General features: G+C 31.6%; 2 protein-coding genes across 2 annotated transcripts; one reads left to right on the forward strand and one right to left on the reverse strand.

Annotated features, from left to right (window-relative positions):
* Positions 1–8,328: 8,328 nt before the first annotated feature.
* LOC108451444 (pectinesterase-like) lies at positions 8,329–9,626 on the reverse strand. Its single transcript, XM_017749134.2, has 2 exons — positions 9,331–9,626; positions 8,329–9,250 (listed from the first exon to the last, which is right to left on the reverse strand). The coding sequence occupies exons 1-2, from the start codon at positions 9,593–9,595 to the stop codon at positions 8,550–8,552; spliced, it is 966 nt and encodes a 321-aa protein (XP_017604623.1). The 5' UTR covers positions 9,596–9,626; the 3' UTR covers positions 8,329–8,549.
* Positions 9,627–10,964: 1,338 nt separating this feature from the next.
* Positions 10,965–11,834, forward strand: LOC108452087 (uncharacterized). The gene has a single exon (XM_017749827.2). The coding sequence runs from the start codon at positions 11,038–11,040 to the stop codon at positions 11,641–11,643; it is 606 nt and encodes a 201-aa protein (XP_017605316.1). The 5' UTR covers positions 10,965–11,037; the 3' UTR covers positions 11,644–11,834.
* The last annotated feature ends 6,424 nt before the right edge of the window (positions 11,835–18,258 follow it).

Consider the following 18,258-nt stretch of genomic DNA (forward strand, 5'->3'; position numbering starts at 1 on the left):
TAAGGCTCCACACATACCCAGAACACTTAACCACTAAAGTAGATACACATTGTGTCAAATTTTAACAGGAACAAAAATAATAATTTTGGGGTGTTACAGTACAAGATTTCCAGGCATTCATTCGGACACAAAAACTCATATCCAGTCAATCAATTATAGAATTCCCGTGCAGTCATATAATGCGCACTACACACAAACACTCACACACAAATCACCCAGGATCATAAATGCGTACACTCATATACCCGGATCAGTATCAATTGCAAAGTAACTTCAAGCAACAATTAAACAATCTGCTTAAATAAAGGTATATCTATACAAAACACACCAATTTAGGCCAAATCAAAGTCCCAATCACCCTTGCTAAGACCTTGCTAAGGGTCGGGACACAAAAAATCGTAATCAAGCTTTAATTTGACATAGAAAAAAATTTGGCGAGATAGGGCCACACATCCGTGTGCTTCGGCTGTATGGAAATGCCTAGGTCATGTGGGGGTCAACACACCCATGTGGAAGGGCACACGCCCGTGTGGAAGGAAGCATACGACCGTGTGGCTAAGGTACACGCCCATGTGCCCTAGGGACATGGCCGTGTGATCCTGCCGTGTAACTCTCTGTCTGCTTGTGCTAAAATAGGATACAGGGTAGTCGCGACCGTGCGAGGTTCTCACACGTCCGTATGCCCACCAAACACAGTCGTGTGTCCAAAACACATGCCCATGTGAGATCCCCAAATCCTCAAATTGGCCACTTGACCGTGTGGCACCAAATTTTGCCCAGAATCCTAATTCCCAATTGTACACAGCGGTGTGAACCGCCCGAATGGGAGCACACGCCCATGTGACCACTCGTGTGGTCACAAAACCACACCGAAATTAGTTGCAATCTGCACCTTTCTTCTTAAAATCGCATTCCTAACGTATGTAGTCCTAAAACCCACCTCAAAATTGCTTAACAATCCCTCAACCATCAACAAAACGAATCCCATCCACTTTAATCCAAAAACATACAAGAAATAAACCAAACTCCAACATCGAAACTTAACGATTCAAAAAACACCAATAATTGTTGAATTTCACATATCCAATTCATAATTTCATTAATGAAAAAGAAAGGTTCGAATCCCACACCTGACTCGCGGCCAAAACTTCCAGACACCAGATTGACAACAGATAACCGAAGCTTTCCAAAACAAAACCGTTCTTCTTTTGTTTTTTTCCAAAGGAGAAAGCAAACCATGGTGAGGGAGAAGAGAGAACATACAAACAAAAAAAAAAAAAAACAAAAGAAGAAAAAATTAAAATAAAATAAAAATAAAATTCCAAACTAAATAAATATTAAAATTTTTAAACAAAACAAAACTTAAATCAAAGTAATTCCCTCAAGACACACTCAAGGCTAGAACCTGGAACCCTAAACTAAACTAACATACAACCAACCACCAGACCAACAGGCCTATTCTGACACTAAAATGTGAAAACAAACTTACATACCTAATCTAGCCACTGACCCTATCTACAAAATCAAAACTTCTAACCCCCAAAACCTAGGTGTTACAGATTTGAACCGGGATAATTGTATATACATCTCTGATATTTGATAATTCTGTATCTGCATTGGGTTGGGACCTATGTAAAGGAGGAAGTATGGGCAATTTAAAATTTTACCCTTTTTGGTGGCTAAGCCACGTATATATATGATTCTGGCGATCTATCACATTTTGATCTGGTAACTAGACTGCAAATATTCTGAAACGTGACATATTGTCACTATGCAGTGTGTAGGGATGAATGAGTACTTGATACCTTATATGATGTGTAGGGATGGATGGAGATGGTGTGTAGTGGATTGGGGGTAAGATTCTGTATCTATATCTAATATGTTCTATATTTTTGTATTTGATATGTTTTGTATCCGATTTTGATTCTAATATCTAACCGAATAAATATATGAAAGTATGATTGAGATTGTTTTTGCTTATTTGATTACATAAGTTACACACTGAGTTGTTAGCTCATTTAGACTATTGTTTGAATTTTAGGTAACCTTTAGACTTAAGCGGGTCATCGTATCGGGAGCTCGGTCATTCCACTTAATCATTTTATCATGTTATTTGGAATTACACTGTTACTATTTTCTGGGATTGCTGTTTTTGTAAGACTGGATTTTATGGTTTGCTTATTATAGTTTAAATGTTATTGGATCGTTTGAATTCTTAATTCTTAAAAGTTTGATTTTTCAAAAGTAGTTTAATGTAATTCTCCAGATTTAGCCGTAACATCTAGGCCGAGTCTGGGGTGTTACACAATATCAAGTTCATTTCATATCAAAAATCCGTTCAACATATCGTCCGGATTTCTTTTTGCTCATTCATATTCATTTCGGTACTATATTCTATTATTAATTTATTTCATTACTTTTTCAAGTTTTCCAATTCCAATTATAATGTTAGCCCGATGCAACCCTAGTAAAATAGACTCAAATATACAGGTAAACTACACCACATCAAATAGCTCGTAAGAGTTTAAGCTACACCACACCAGAGCACCGAAATGCAAAGCCCTTAGGTATCAAATGCATTCTCATATGCATATACATCCCTCGATCACATCAAGGTTTTTGTATAGACATATAATACTTGATGATCCGCAACAAATGTTGGATCCCAATATAATCTGTAATGATCTCTATATAATAACATATCTCATACAAGCGTGCATATAACCCTATTAGCATGCCAATCGTATCCTAACTTTTTACTAAGTCACATGGGCAACAATTTTACATATATGCATTTCCATACCTGCAATCATCTTACTCGTATATTCATACCTTGTATTCAGTCACATATATATTTTCATACTCTATACACTGTTCTGTTGCATAACAATCATTTATCACATTTCGTTTTGCAATTTAGCTCATATATCATTACTCAATCATAATCACAACTAGAATCCAATTCATCATCAAATAACATGTACTACTTGCTATACACCATATTTTTACCCATTTACCATTTCACGTGACATAAATCAAATATTTCATGCTATTTTTCATTTTATTCATTTTAGTCATATATTTTGATATCCCACATCAAATTCAATCAAAAAAATTCATACTATCACCATATACTTGCCTCAATGATTAATAAAGCAATTATCATATATATACAAGCTATTATATCTATCCTAAACCATCAAAGTACAAACTGAGGTTTCGCGCGCTACTCGTCGACGATTTTTGCTTTTCCTTTCCCTCTCAACAATTCAGTGTTGTTGTTAGCTACAAATAATTACAAAACATATCATACAATCAACTTCCAATAATTTTAGAATCAAATACCAAATTATACAGATTTTATAATTTATTCAATTTAGTCCTAAAAATCAGAACAAGCATTTAGGGTCTCAGATTAGAATATGATTTCACAAAAATTCATTAAGGACATTCTATTTTCTATTCCTATCAACATTTCATAACATTTTTTCATTTTATTGAATTTGGTCCTTAATGTACAAAACTAACAATTAAGCTTTACAATTTAGTCATTTTCATTTACTTAGCTTAATTTCTTACAATTTCACATCAATTTCATCTATTTATCAACAATGATAACTTTCAAGAATTTTAACAGTTTCACAAATTGGTACATGGGCTAGCTAAAACAAGCTCCCATGACCTCAAATCTATAAAAAAAATACAAGAAAATGACTAAATTTCCATGCCTAATTGTATGGTCGAACACTTGCAAAACCTTAAGGTTTTTTTTCTTCTTCTTCTTTAGTTGCTACAGTTTTAGGGAAGAAGATAACAACATCTCATCTCTCTTCCTAGTTCATTTTCTATTTATACTATTGTTTAACTTTTAATTAGTTTTAGTTAACAATTTAATTAGATTTTATGTTAATTAATTTACTATTAATCCAAGTTAATGCCTATCACCATTCTCATCCACTAATGCATGTTAACCTTTGGTTTATTAACCTTAGTTGAATTTTCTCTTTTCTTAACTGTGGATATTCGACTATGGAAGGAAGGAGAAGATGAACTCTCTCGCTTTCTTTCCACTCATCTAAGTATATATAGTAATTAAACTTAATTAACCTTAGTTTATTGGCTTAATTAATTACTAATACGCTTTAGTTTATAATTCATCATCATCCACTATGACATGGTTAAAAATAGTTTAATTACCATTTTAGGCCTTTGGCTAATTGTAAATTAAGTCCTCAAGCCTTTGGTTAATTAGAAACCTATAGCAATTAGACTTTTACACTTTAGTCCTTGTACCCTAATTAAGTAATTAATAGACAAAATTGATGGGTCAAATATCGTATAATTTTATACTAATCACATAAATATTCATATTTAATATTTACGCACTCGGGTTATGGAAATGAGGTTCTGAAACTGCATTTTCTAGAACCACAGAAAGTCATTTTGTTACACCCTTGGACAAAATCTCTCTCCAATCTTGTTACGCTGACACAAAAAAATCCAGCTCCTATTTCATGATAAAATCTCAATGACTTTGAAACAAACAAAACTATCCAAGATCATATCTTGAAGACCCTAGGACCAAACTCTCTCAAATCTGATCTTGTCAACTTAATGGAACCTTTTCTTCAAGATTAAAGTCTCGAAGACCCTCAAAGCAAACCTTATCAATCCAATATCGAGTCTCAAATATCCTTGAATCAACTTTCAAGCCATCTAAAGCAAAAAACTCCCAAACCCATTTTCAAGGCTAAGTCTCCACAACCCTTGAAGTGAACTACATCCATCCAAGATCAAATCTCAAGATCATTTGATTGAAACTTTGTTGAAGAAAAGGATTGAAGGAAATATTCAAAAATTATAACTCTCAAGTTTGATAATAAACCTTTTTTATTTGTCTCAAATCTTTTAGGTCTTATTTGACGCAAAATTTTTGTGCAAAAATTCCTGGCATGCCACAGTGGGACGATATCTTCCTTATTGCTTTTCTTCAGAGTTTAAGTTCATCAAATATGTAATGGCTCCCAAGAAGAACCTTTTTAACAAACTAAATCTCAAGTATTTTCCAACTCAGAAGTTAGAGGAAGAATTATTAACAACGACCATTCATCAATGCTCATGATCAAGTTTGGATGTTGTAGTTAAAATGATAGCAGGCACTCTTCCCTTAAGGAACAAGTGGCTTCTCTTGCAAAAACTATGGAATCCATTGTACAAGCATCAAACGAATAGATGATCAACTTTGTTTAATGATGGTTGTAGCTTGTAGCTTTATTTTGATTTGCAAACTAAGAAAATTTTGGTTTCACGATGCTTGTGCCATCTGCATTAGTAGTTTCAAGGGGTACCCAACTAGGTACAATTGATTTTTCAAGCCTTCTCATTTATGGACTATAAGAATGCTTGCATACAAGCCTTCTGATACACATAATTAAAGTTATCTAGGGATGGGGTCTGGATATAGAGCTTCCTTCCTTCAAATCCTCCATATTTACGCACGTTCTCATTGAACTGAATTTGTGCACGTTAAAATCTCACCTTTCCAAAGACAAACAATGTTGCATAGACTGAGTGATCACTTCCAATCAACTTGAAGTAGATAAAATCCAATCTTCAATATCAATCTTAATCTTTAAAATGTCGCCCATAACAATTATCCTTGAAATAAGGACTAATCCAGATCCTTTAAAGTCATATCTAAATCTCTTCGAAAATATCTCCACAAATAATAAAAAAATCTTTGAAAGTTCTTGACTCTAATATATTCTGATTTCCTTTAACAATATATATCCTAGTTTTACTGCATAATATAATTTTTTTTTTAAAAAAAGATAAAAAAAAATAGTCAACTTAAAAAAATGCAACACAATCGAAACTTATAGCAACGTCAATAAAAACAGCAAATTGCACTGACCTGGAATATTATTTATCATTCACCAAAAAGTATTGTTTATCATCCACCAACAAATATTTAATATGCATAATTATGCCTCAGTAGTTAGAAACTGTAGGATGATAGGCCTTGGTAGTTGGAGACTATCGGTAATATAGCATCTAAATTCTAGATTACTTTCAACTATTTTGACCATTCTTGTCAAGGATTTGATTTCGTTTAATCATACATACCATTGCTTTTTAAAAGTTATAAGCGAGGTTAAATAAATTATTTTTTAAGATAAAAATGTTTTTCATCTCATAATTTATAGTTTTTTAGTTTGGAAAATCAAGTTAAAATATAGTCTTTAACCCTCATTTATCATTTAATATATTTTTATAATATTTATATTGGGTATACAAGTGTTTTTTTTTAAATTTGTTTCAAATATAGCCAATGATCAGTTTTAACTTGATTGGCATAGGTATTGTTGCCAATGCATCAAGATGTGGATTCGAGTGCTCTAAAACATATTATTTTCTTATTTATGCGTTGAGAAGGGGTTATGAGTAGTTCTAGTTCTAGGTATTGTGTCAAAAGAGATATTATCATAATCTATAATAAGATTGGTCAAAAATTGTTACAAATATATAACATTATATGTTTGTTTTTGTAATGATTATATTTTAATACCTTAAATATAGTCTATATATTAAAATACAATTTTCTATTTCATATATCAAATATTAAGATAGAGTTATAATATTTTTTATATTTTTATTACAATTTAAGTTGATATATTTCCTAAATTATAAGATTAACAATTCAAAAATCATTTACGGATATATTTTTTACTTTACAACATCATGTCTTAAATATTTTAAATACATATAATTATAATTATTTTTGAAAATGCGTCAAAAATTGCTATTGAAAAATGTTTATTTAAATTATAATATAAAATATAAAAATTTGATTTAATCAACTTTTTAAAAAACATTTTGTCATGACACTTTTCAAAAGTAATTCTAGACTAATCTAACTATCTATACTTACTATTATTTAAATGTATGACTGAATTAATGTTATGATTTAACTTGGCACAAACTCAATCAATGAAATAATTAAAACATCCTTACATATTTTAAACTAGTATAAATTATTACGAGTGTACTTCCGTCTTTTTTTTATTTAAAAACTAATAAAAAAATTATAAATGTTAATATTTAAACTTTTGCAACTAGCATTTATAACATCTTTTATTTATAAATCTAATTTTGTACTTAAATATATTATAAAGCTATTTTAAAAAATTAAAAATTATGAGATGAAAACCATTTTGTAGTAAACTTTGTGAGCAAAAATGAAAGGTGGTGAGTGATGTTGAAAATGAAAATTTGTCCATTTCAACAAAATATTGCACATGAAGATTGGACCTCAATTCAGCATCGAAATTATGAAAACATATAATAATTTTGGCCCAAAAATAATGCAGCTCTTCTCTGTTTAAGGTTTGGATTATTCTGGTTTCTTTAACAACACATGTCTGCTACACCTACAATTTGGTAAATATATATATATATATATATCTACTTGTATGATATTCACAAAAATATATTACTCTTTTCCTAAAAATTATAACAAATATTAATAGTATTATATATTAAATGTTTCATCTTTCAATAAATAACATTAATAATAAAAATATGAATTATCACTAGGTAGGTTGGGGTCAACTCCATGAACAGCAGCATCTCTCAACTACTTTCTATATTAACCCCACTGAATTATCATTCACATTCTGTCCATATTGGTTGTTTTTTTTTTGTTTTTTTTCATTTGATGTTGTAGACTACTGTCGGGATTAAAAGAAAAACCTAATTATAATTTGTTAGGATGAAAATAATTTTTGTAATTTTTTAGCATAAAATATTAAAGAACATGGTATGGTTGGACGCTTTCATGTAATCATATTATGTTTAAGTTACAACTATGTTTGAATTTATATAAACAGTTATTATAAAATTTTGGTTAAAATATGTTTTAGGTCTTAGTATTTTTACATATTTAGAATTTAATTCTTTTACTTTTCAGATTTGAAAATGTAAGTTTAATTGCTAACATGATTAAATTTTTTTATAAAATTCAAGTTCAATTCAACGTCATTTTTTTTGTCACGTGGCTACTAAGTGGGTATTTCTTTTATTTTAAAATGTCACACCAACAAATTTAACAAAAATATTTTAAAAGCTGTTGATGACTAGACCTGAATTTTAAAATATAAAAATAAGACTAAATTCCTAAAAATAAAAATAAAGAAATTAAATTATAAATGTATGAAGAGTATAGGATTTGGAGCATATTTTAACCAAAAATTATATAAAAGTTTCAATTAAAATCAACTATTACAAGTATTTAAAATAAATTTTTTTAAATCAAAAAAATATAGAAAATATATAAAGTTTCAAGTTTTTTTATTTCTTAAGGTCAAGCCCAATAACTAATCCTCCGCATTCTATAGGCTCATTAAGGGGTAAATGCTGGCCACTAGTTTTAAAGCTACTCCATACCCAAAGCGAGGATCAAACCCTCAACCATTGGTTAAGGTAGGAGAGACACTTGCCATCTCACCTAACTCCCTATATTATTTACTATTAATATATAAAAGGGAAGTTTACACTCCAGGGACCATATCAGGATCAAAGGGAACGCCAGTTTGTGCCAGCCATTCGTCAGATTTCAAAAAGACTCGAGGAGTCCATTTCATGGCTTCATCCATATCGATTTTCTTGATAGCTTTCCATGTGACCCTGCCCTCAGTGTTGGCACCAGGTCCCCTATTTTGGAACTCGGCAAAGTAACCAGTATCCAATCCTATGGTGCCTTCCATAGGGGAGTAACCCTCTGGTGTAATGATGTCATCAATTTGACATTGCATTATGATAGTTGTCGCAAACTGTTTCCAGGGACGACCAAGGTACGTCTTGTTCTTGTCTTTCACCGGAAGGTAGTCAGGGGCACCCGAGATGGTACAATTTTGAAGCACAATGGCTGTGTTAGTTTCTTCTTCTTTCTTTCCATGTGCTGTAATCATGTTGTGCTGGTTTTCACCTGGCTTCCTCACAATGATCTGACAATTTTGGAACACACTTGCCGCATTCCCGAAGATGAAGTCCACAGTCCCGCTGATGAGACAATCCCTATAAAATTGTTTCTCTTTGTGAGCGTAAAGGGTGTCTTGGTACCCAGTGAAATGACAATTGAGCATGACGACCTTATCACAGGATGCCCTAAAAGCCACTGCTTGATGACCATCGGGTCCTGCTGAGTTATCGAATCCAATGCCTTTGGCCATGAAACCAGCCCCATCCACACCTACAATATTTCACAAACATGCATACTAGTTAGTCACCTCACCTCACCACCACAACTTATATGTATATAATACTACTTACCAACAGTTGCAGTGTCGAATGTTTTAACATTATCCTTAATGCAATTAGTGTCATTGGTGATAATGGTCTCGGTTGGGCCATCACCGATGAGCACAACATTAGTCATCTCTTTGGTCACGATGATTTTTTCCTTGTAAGTACCAGCCTTAATGTGAATAACAAATCGATCGCAACTATTCAAAGGGACTTCAGCCAAGGCCTCGGTGATGCAATCATATTTCCCACTACCATCCTTAGCGACCACAACATTAGGCGTCGAATCCATTGATTTTTCTTGAAGTAGTTTCCTCTTGAGCTTGAATAATATGCCATTGAAGTATCCTATTTATACTACCAAAGTAACCTCTTCTTAACAAATTAATGGCTATTTTTAGTTAATTATTTGCAAGGCGCGGAGAGTTTTTAGATTTTACTAGAGTTAATAAAATAAAATAAAATAATTAAATTATGGAAACAAAATACAAATTTAAAATACTTAGAAATATAGAATTTTATGTATTTAACACAAATGTTAAATTTGTAATGGATGTTAATTATTACATAATAATTCTCATTATTTACGCTTCTCTATCCTCATTTATGCCAAACAATATATTATCTTCTAATATTAATAATTAAGAAAGAGTTGAACTTTGTGTATTAGCCTGATAGTCAGGGTGTTCACTGTTCTAGGTGTGATCTGAGTTCAAGTTACATCAGTCGCGTTGCTATTAAGACTTTATTCTCCTCTTATAGTTTCACAAAAAAATAAGGTAAGAAAGAGTTAAACACCATTATTAATAATAAAAATAAAATAAACATTAAACTTTATCTGATAATGCAACCCCGTCCATATTATGTTAATGATAATTCTTTTATACATCATTCATCTAAAAATTACAATGGGATTACATATTACTTTTTAATATATTATTCATGACTACTTATCTTATTTGTAAATTTATTAAATTGTTAATAAAAATAAAAATATATTTAATTATTAAATATAGTTAAGCTGTGTATCCTTTATTTATTTATTTTATTTTATTATTGATTTCTATGTTTGTAGAAATTTAATTACCGACTTTATGATATGAAATTTATTTAATGTCATAGTTTTTAAATATGTTCACAATATAAAATCCCATATATTTGAATTGATTATATAAATTCACTTAAATTATGAATATTATTGTAACATTTGTATGTTGCCATTAAAAATATTAATATTTGCTGAACTTTTATATTTTAAAATTTTAAAATAAAGTTTAGAAGATTTAAGAAGTGAAATACCGCCTTTGTTAAACGAATTTGGAAAATTTTTATATTTTTATAATTTAATGAATTTTTAATTTTTATTTATTAATTTTTGGGGGAATTTAGAAAAATAGGAACTTTTCTGAAAATATAAAATTTAATTTTTAATAATTTTATGTACTTTGAACCAAAATGAAAAAATAACATGTAAACATTGAGGATAAAAAAGTTATTGTGTTTTTATAATTGCAAAATTAGAAGAAGAGAAAATAAAGTATAAATTTAAAAAGATTAGATGCATTTAAACCTAAAACTGTGTGTTGTATATTTGATTAAAGCAAGGAGTGGATTAATGAAATAAAATAAATATGGGTATAAATAAATATATAAGAAGGTCAAATAACAAAATTAAATAACACCATCTAATACAACACAAATTGATTTCTCCCTTCATTTTCTCTAAAGCTAGCTATGGGTTCCTCATCAACTACTCAATTTGGGCATCATCACCAAACGCCAGCAAAAGAATGTGGCCCCATAATTCCGGCCACCAAAAGCCCTTGGTTTTCATCCTCACTGAGATCTTCGTATTTTCCCGATGATTCGCCTCTCAGCCCCGCAACTCCGTTCCGATTCTCAGGTGTACCATTTTCTTGGGAACAGTTACCAGGGATCCCAAAGAAGCTACATAACCACAACAACAGAAAAGAGTCCATGAAGTTGCTGCCATTGCCTCCCCCGACTACCCCACGAACCTCCTCAAAAACCTACAGCTTCGAAGATATGTTAAGCAGGAAAAAGGCATCCGCCGGCGCTTCAGAGAGTTTCCGGCGGATGGACCCATTTTTCGCGGCGTTGGTTGAGTGTTCCAAGGAAGACCGTGATGGTGACGAAGAAACTGCAAGAAATCTGTGGACCGGAGCTAAGGTAACAAGAAGTATGAGTGACAGGTTGGGGTTTATTAATCTTTACACTTCTTGTAAAAGAAGTTGCGCAGTTTCGGAATCAATAGTGTATCTCCCAAGGTCTCGAAGAAGTGCTGATTATGGCTTAATTAGTAATCGTCGTCCTCGTTAAGTTCACCCCCATCAATTATCACTTTGCAATAGTGGGGTTGTGATCATATGGTGTTAAATAAGATAAGAAGTTTGATTCCTTTTACTTTCTTCTGTTTTCTTTGAAGATGAAGACAAGGGATGATGTCTTCAAGACTAAAAGTCATTTGTAATATAATATTTAATGGAGAGACGAAATTAGACGTGAGTGTATTTGTATCGTTGCCTGTGTTATTTCTTCATATTCGACTTATACTACTTATCTTGTTGTTTAGGGTTCTATTTACATTGCTTTAACCAAGGACTAGGGGTGTTAGTCATAAAATAATAATATCCATGGGTTTGCTGTACATCATGTGATGCTTATGGAGAATATGAGTGAAGATTACATTACCCCATGTGGGAGCAAAGCTCCATAGGAGGACAAGCATAGAAAAAGACAGATCTTCACGAAATTTAACTCATTATAATACTGGTTTCTGTATTGGGATGGACCCTTTAACATCTTACTCATTACCATACTGCTAATTCTTCATTAATGCATAGCAAATTTACTATCCTAAAAAATTATGATTTGATTATTTTTATTCCCATCTCTCCAATATAATTTTTTAAGAAAAGACTATTGTGTAAAGATTCACTCGAATCTAATCTCAAATAAACAAACAAATAACAATCTAAATAATTCCAATGCTTTACTTGATCAAGTAGAAAATCAAATATAAATCATAAAATTTATTTGGTATTTACTGAAAATTAAGTGTTATATTGTTTGATAAATCCAAATTTTGAAAATTATATATTTAAAAATAATGTACTTTAACAATATCTAAACTAATAATAATAAAGGTAAGTAATTAGATTATTATGATCTGATTTTTTATTGAAAGGATAATATAATGTTAAAGTAAAATATAAATTAATCCAAAATTTTAATGTTGGTTATAAAAAATTAAACTACTGGATTGAATTTTTTTAAAATTAAATTATGAAACAAGCCCTTAGGAAAAATGTGAAATTAAATATTAAAAAAACAATAAAACAATGTTTTAAAGAGGATACATTCACTTATTAACGAGTATGCCAGGTGCCATTAATTGTCTTTTGCTAATTTCGCTTTCTACTTGAGGACAGAATTATCATTTTTTAACCATTTCCTTTGTTTTTCTGAAAGCAATATTGTAACCATTTCCAATGTCATTATACAGGGACCATGTTTAAAATAAATACTTGGTGAAAATAAGTTGGATTAATTATTTAATTAGCTCCGGACTTATTTCTGATTTTAAGTTTGGTACTTAAAAAAGAAAATGTTGTCAAAGGACGAGTGTTGTTATTTTATTCTCCGTTACTTGCTGGTTACTTTAAAATGGAAAATTGCAATTTATCCTTCTTAAAATCATTAAATTTATATATAATAAAATTACATTTTATCTCAAAAAGATGAAAAGTTTAGTTCTTTTCGAAATGATGAAATATATGATAAAATTATATTTTCACCTCTCAAAATTTTTATACTTTAATTCTGACTCTTCTAAAAGTTTTTTAATTCACCTCTTTTTAAAAGTGGTACTGATTAATTTGGTTTATATTGAATCTAATTTTCATTAAAAAATAATTTTAATTTAATTTCTAAGTATAAATATAAATGTTTTTAATTTAAAAAATTAATAAAATAAAATCTTAAATCAATCTCAACCAACATGGATAAAATATATAAAAATGATTGGAGTCTACTAAAGCCATAAACAAAATCTACAACAATTTATAGATATATTATATAAATAATGAGGAAAAGCTGGTGAATTGATCACAAATATTGGCCATAAATTCAAGTTGAAAGGCTAGAAAGGAAAACCCAAAGCAAAAAAGATAAGGGAAATCGGTGTTATATTTTAATGTATTATTAAAGAGAGGATGGGGAGCATAAAATATCCTTTTTGTATGGATTGGTTTCAATAATATCATTATCTATCTGTAAGTTAATTATTTAGGGACTTCACTTGTAATTGATTTTATTACTAAATGAAAATATCTCATCACATTAGGATAAAAAAAATTCATTTAAATGTTTTCTTTTTATGTTAAATGATTGACAATTTGTATTATTATTTATTGAGTGCAAGTGTTAGAACTCCTCCATTAATACTTTGAGCAATACTGCAATGTTAGAACAATATTAATGTTATTTGGAGATTTCTTTTTTAGTAAATATTGGTGAAAAACTAAATTGACTTGTTGGACTTGTTGCTCTTGAAATTCATCTTGCAACAATGGTCTTTATAAACTTATGTTGTAAAGTTTAACCGATAAACAAACCAGATTAAGATTATTTATGCAATTCGAATTAATAATTTTATCTTTACTCTGTAATTCACTAAACAATTTCTCATAACAACTAATGATTTAAACTCTATCTATCAAACACTCGTAAGGATAAAAACAATCTCATTATTGTACACTTATTTTCACTCACTCTTTCCAAATATCATCATTTACAAAGTGAATAAACTTTCCAATAAATACTTAAAAGATAACAAAGTGAATCAACTTAGGAAAATGTTTCTCGCTATGAACAACTATAGCTCTCAAAATGATCACTGTCTAAGGTGTGGTGGGCGACAACATTGTATAAGCAAAGCAATCAACATTTAAACAATAGATGTATCTTTTTATTGATTTCTATTTTGAATTTGAATAATATGAGTTATTAAAGCTATCAATCCACATGCGGATCAATTTGACTCTTTATCATTAGCTAATACAGTTTTATCGAAATTGAACTTTTTTAAATTTACATATAAGTAACTTTAAAGTCGTTCGAGATTAACTTTGTGAATTATTCCTTTAAATAATAGCTAATAATTTCTTATTACAAAGTATATTTATTTTTGTCCAAGCTCTATCAAAGAAGCAAATTATAAACTCCAATAATTCAAAGAGTCTACTAAACATTATATCATTTTTTATGGTAAAATACATTGCATTCTTAATAAAATATGCGTGTTCGAGCTCTAGAGATAACTTTATTTGAAAGTACAACCACAAACCCTAGAAAATAAAATTGGAGAGCATAAAATCAATTCATTCTATTAGTGCATGTTGAGATCTTTCTACTCATTTGTAAGAGATATTTCAACCTTCAGTAGGAAGGCATTTGTATGCAAGAGAACTCGCTAAAATCCACTTGGTATGTGACAGCCCAAAACTGACCCTAGCCGGGAAGTGGTTTCGGGACCGCTAAACCGAGTCACCGAAATGTTTGAATGTAAAATTTATTGTCTAGAATATGTAATTATGAATGTGTGAAAATTTCAAGTTCCGATTTAGCCGATTGCATGTGAATTCAGTTAGTAGGACTTGTGTGACACTTTTGAAAAGTGAAAGGCTAATCTATAAGGACCTAATAGTGCATGTAGTCAAGGGAGGACTTGCATGTCAAATTTCCCCCAAGTTGTAGTGGCCGGCCATGACAAGGAATCATGGGCTAAACATGTCATGAAACATGTTTTGTTGGGCATTAGGAGAAATAATAAACAAATAAGCATGGGTAATAAAGAAAGAAAAGAAAAAAATGTGAGTGTGAGTGTGAAACCCCATTGCCGTGTATTGTAGATGAAAAAAGAAAAAATTGTTCATCCAACCTTGCATTCTCTCTTGACCGAAAATACTAGAGGAAGGAAGGAATTTTGCTTCATGTTTGTTTTGGAAGAGGATTAGGAAGAGGTTGGCTAAACTTGCATCAAGATTAAGGTATGTTTGAGATTGTGCCATGAAATTCATGCATGTTTTAGTTGCTAGCTTGATGTTCTTGGTAGCCCATGGTTCAAATCTTTGCAATGTCATGGGAATGAAATTCGCCAAAGTAAATGTGGTGTAAATGCCATTGCATGCTAAATATCAAGCTTGATAATGATACATGTGATGGGGGATTGAGGACTCTTAGATTTTCTTTTAGCATTTTCGAATGAGATGCTAAGTTTTTGTTTAATCATGACCAAAATTATAGTGTTGTGATGTATTCGCCATGGTACATCCAAAAGTGTGATTTATGCTCATTGCATGGAAAGTAAGATTTGTGTTTTGAAATTTTGTTCGTGTTTAGTTACAATCAACTTGAGATTCGGCTCTAGCATATATATATGTATATATGTTGTACATGATGTATTGGTATGACATATATACTATTTCAAGGTGTATATTTGCTTGTGATGATGTTTCGATCATGAAGGAAATGATAGATGTGTATTGAGTTACATTATGGAATGCATTAGTTAGTAAAATGTATGCTGCTTTTTTGGTGTGGTATAAAGTGTATAATTGGCCTCAACATGGACATGCATATTCGCCACATGAGGGGAAATTGGTGTGCATGCACTCGGTTAGAGGCAAGCATATTGATGCCTATTCTTGGCTTAGAAAATTCGCTAAGAGGAATATTAACTAATGTGTTGAGTTCGACTCATGATTTCGTACATATGCGACTTTGATGCCAAATGAGTATATATATTGGCTAAGTACCTTGAATTCCTCTTTCGATGCTCAAATGATTAAATCAATTTATTTGTCAAATTAAGCTCAAGAGTAGAGGGGAGCTAAATCCGATAAAGGGAAGGAAAAAGTAGTCGAGTAGCATTTAAATCGCTCGACAACATCCAAGGTAAGTTCTTGAGTAATAGAGCTTAAATTCTGAAATGATTAGATCATGTTTAAAGCAAATTAAAATCATGCTCTTTGTGTGTGGCTATTGAGCCGAAATTGCAAGTGCAAAAAGTGCCTTGTGTTTGAGTTTTGCTATTGAAAATGAAATACGAATGTGTCATAATTTATTGACAATTGTGCTCGGTTATTGAATGATGTCCGGCTAAGTCCCGAAGGCTTTGTGCTAAGTGACTATATCCGGACTAGGATCCGAAGGCATTCGTATGCGAAGTTAATAAATCCGGGCTAATCCGAAGGCTTTGTGCAAGTTACTAAACCCGGGTTAAGTCCGAAGGCATTCGTGCAAGTCGCTATAACCGGCTTCGTCCGAAGGCATTTGAGCGAGTCGTTATATCCGATTAAATTCAAGGTACGTGATTCTAGAATAAGCAATCTTGCTGTAAAATTTCAGTTAATGCGCTTGAGAAAATTCCAGCAATGAGGTATGTTCATATGAGCTTGAATCGTTGATTCCTTCAATAATATTCGCCATCGAGTAATGAGTTTCCGGTATGTGACTAAGGTGATCCCTTATGTATGATCATAGGGGTTGAAATGTGAAATGAGTATGATATTGAGAGTTTGTACATATGAAATTATCCGTTAGCTTTATGAATGCTAAGCTTTTGTTGTGCTGGAATTTCTTGCTCAAACTTACTAAGCATAAATTGCTTACTCCGCTTTCCTCTGTTTCTCTGTCTTATAGATTTTGCTCGTTAGCTATCGGATTCGGGATCCTTGAAGTCGAAGTCATCCACACTATCAAAGCCCCATTTTGGTACTCTTTTAGTTGAACTTTGGATATGGCATGTATAGGACTACCCTCGGTTGTTTTCAAGTGCTTTTGTGATGTATATATGTACGGCCATGCGAAAATGGTTCGTAAAAGTGAGTACGGAATTAGACCATTTGTGGTTTGTAATTTTATATGGTTTCATGATGTTATTATGGATTGAATGGGAGTGTTGGTCACATGATCAGCCATTGGAATGGCTAAACATGATCATAGGAGGACCTATGTATGACTAGACTATAGTTGGTCCATGGAAACTACAAAATAGGTAAGGCCTACCTTAAAACGGATGCTGCCAAGTTGCAGTGACGTGGATGTGAAAAATCACCAAAATTTGTAGGAAGGGTGTTAAATTGTGAATAAGTTATGTAAACGAACCTTGACGAGTCTATTTTCATATGAAAGTAACGAAACGATCATATGAACAGTATACCGAGAGATATTAAAGTTCTCGTGAGACAGGGCCAGAACGGTTTCTGGGTCCCCTGTCGCGACTTTGAAAATTTACTATAAATTATCCAGAAAGAATTAGAAGTCATGCCTTATATGTGCAGATTCCATTTTGAGTCTAGTTTCATTAGAAACAAACGGCACCAGTATTAAAGCCCTGTACAGAGAGATATTCAAGTTGTAACGTGCGAAGATCAGCATAGTCGACCCCTGTAACATGGGTGACTTTAACTAATAAACTGTACCTATTGGCCCAACCAAAAATTCTAGAAATAAATCCATGGATGGATATATGAGTCTAAATTCAGGGAAAATTTACGGAATCAGTTTCTGAGTTTTGAAACTCAAGATATGATTTTTAAGGCGACGGTGACGCAGTTTTTCAGCCTGTCTGGAAATGCCGAATTGGTCGGTACTTTAAGAGGATTTGTCTCGTTAACCCCTCGTGTCCAACACCGGCGATGGTCTCGGGTTCGGGGTGTTACATGGTATATAATGTCAAGACTGTAGTAATCTTAGGATTGGTTGGCTTGTAATTGTTTGTTCTACTGTTGGCTTAGTAGTTGATTATATTCTTTAGGTGAGGTGCTAGAAAAATAGATCCGGTCCTTAACTACATAACCAATTCTTGTGTGTTTATCTTTCTCATATTTACATTTTTGTTTTGAAATGTCATTAATAGTATTACAACAC

This window comes from Gossypium arboreum, chromosome 5 (assembly GCF_025698485.1).
Source record: "Gossypium arboreum isolate Shixiya-1 chromosome 5, ASM2569848v2, whole genome shotgun sequence".
In the NCBI taxonomy this organism is placed as follows: Eukaryota; Viridiplantae; Streptophyta; class Magnoliopsida; order Malvales; family Malvaceae; genus Gossypium; species Gossypium arboreum.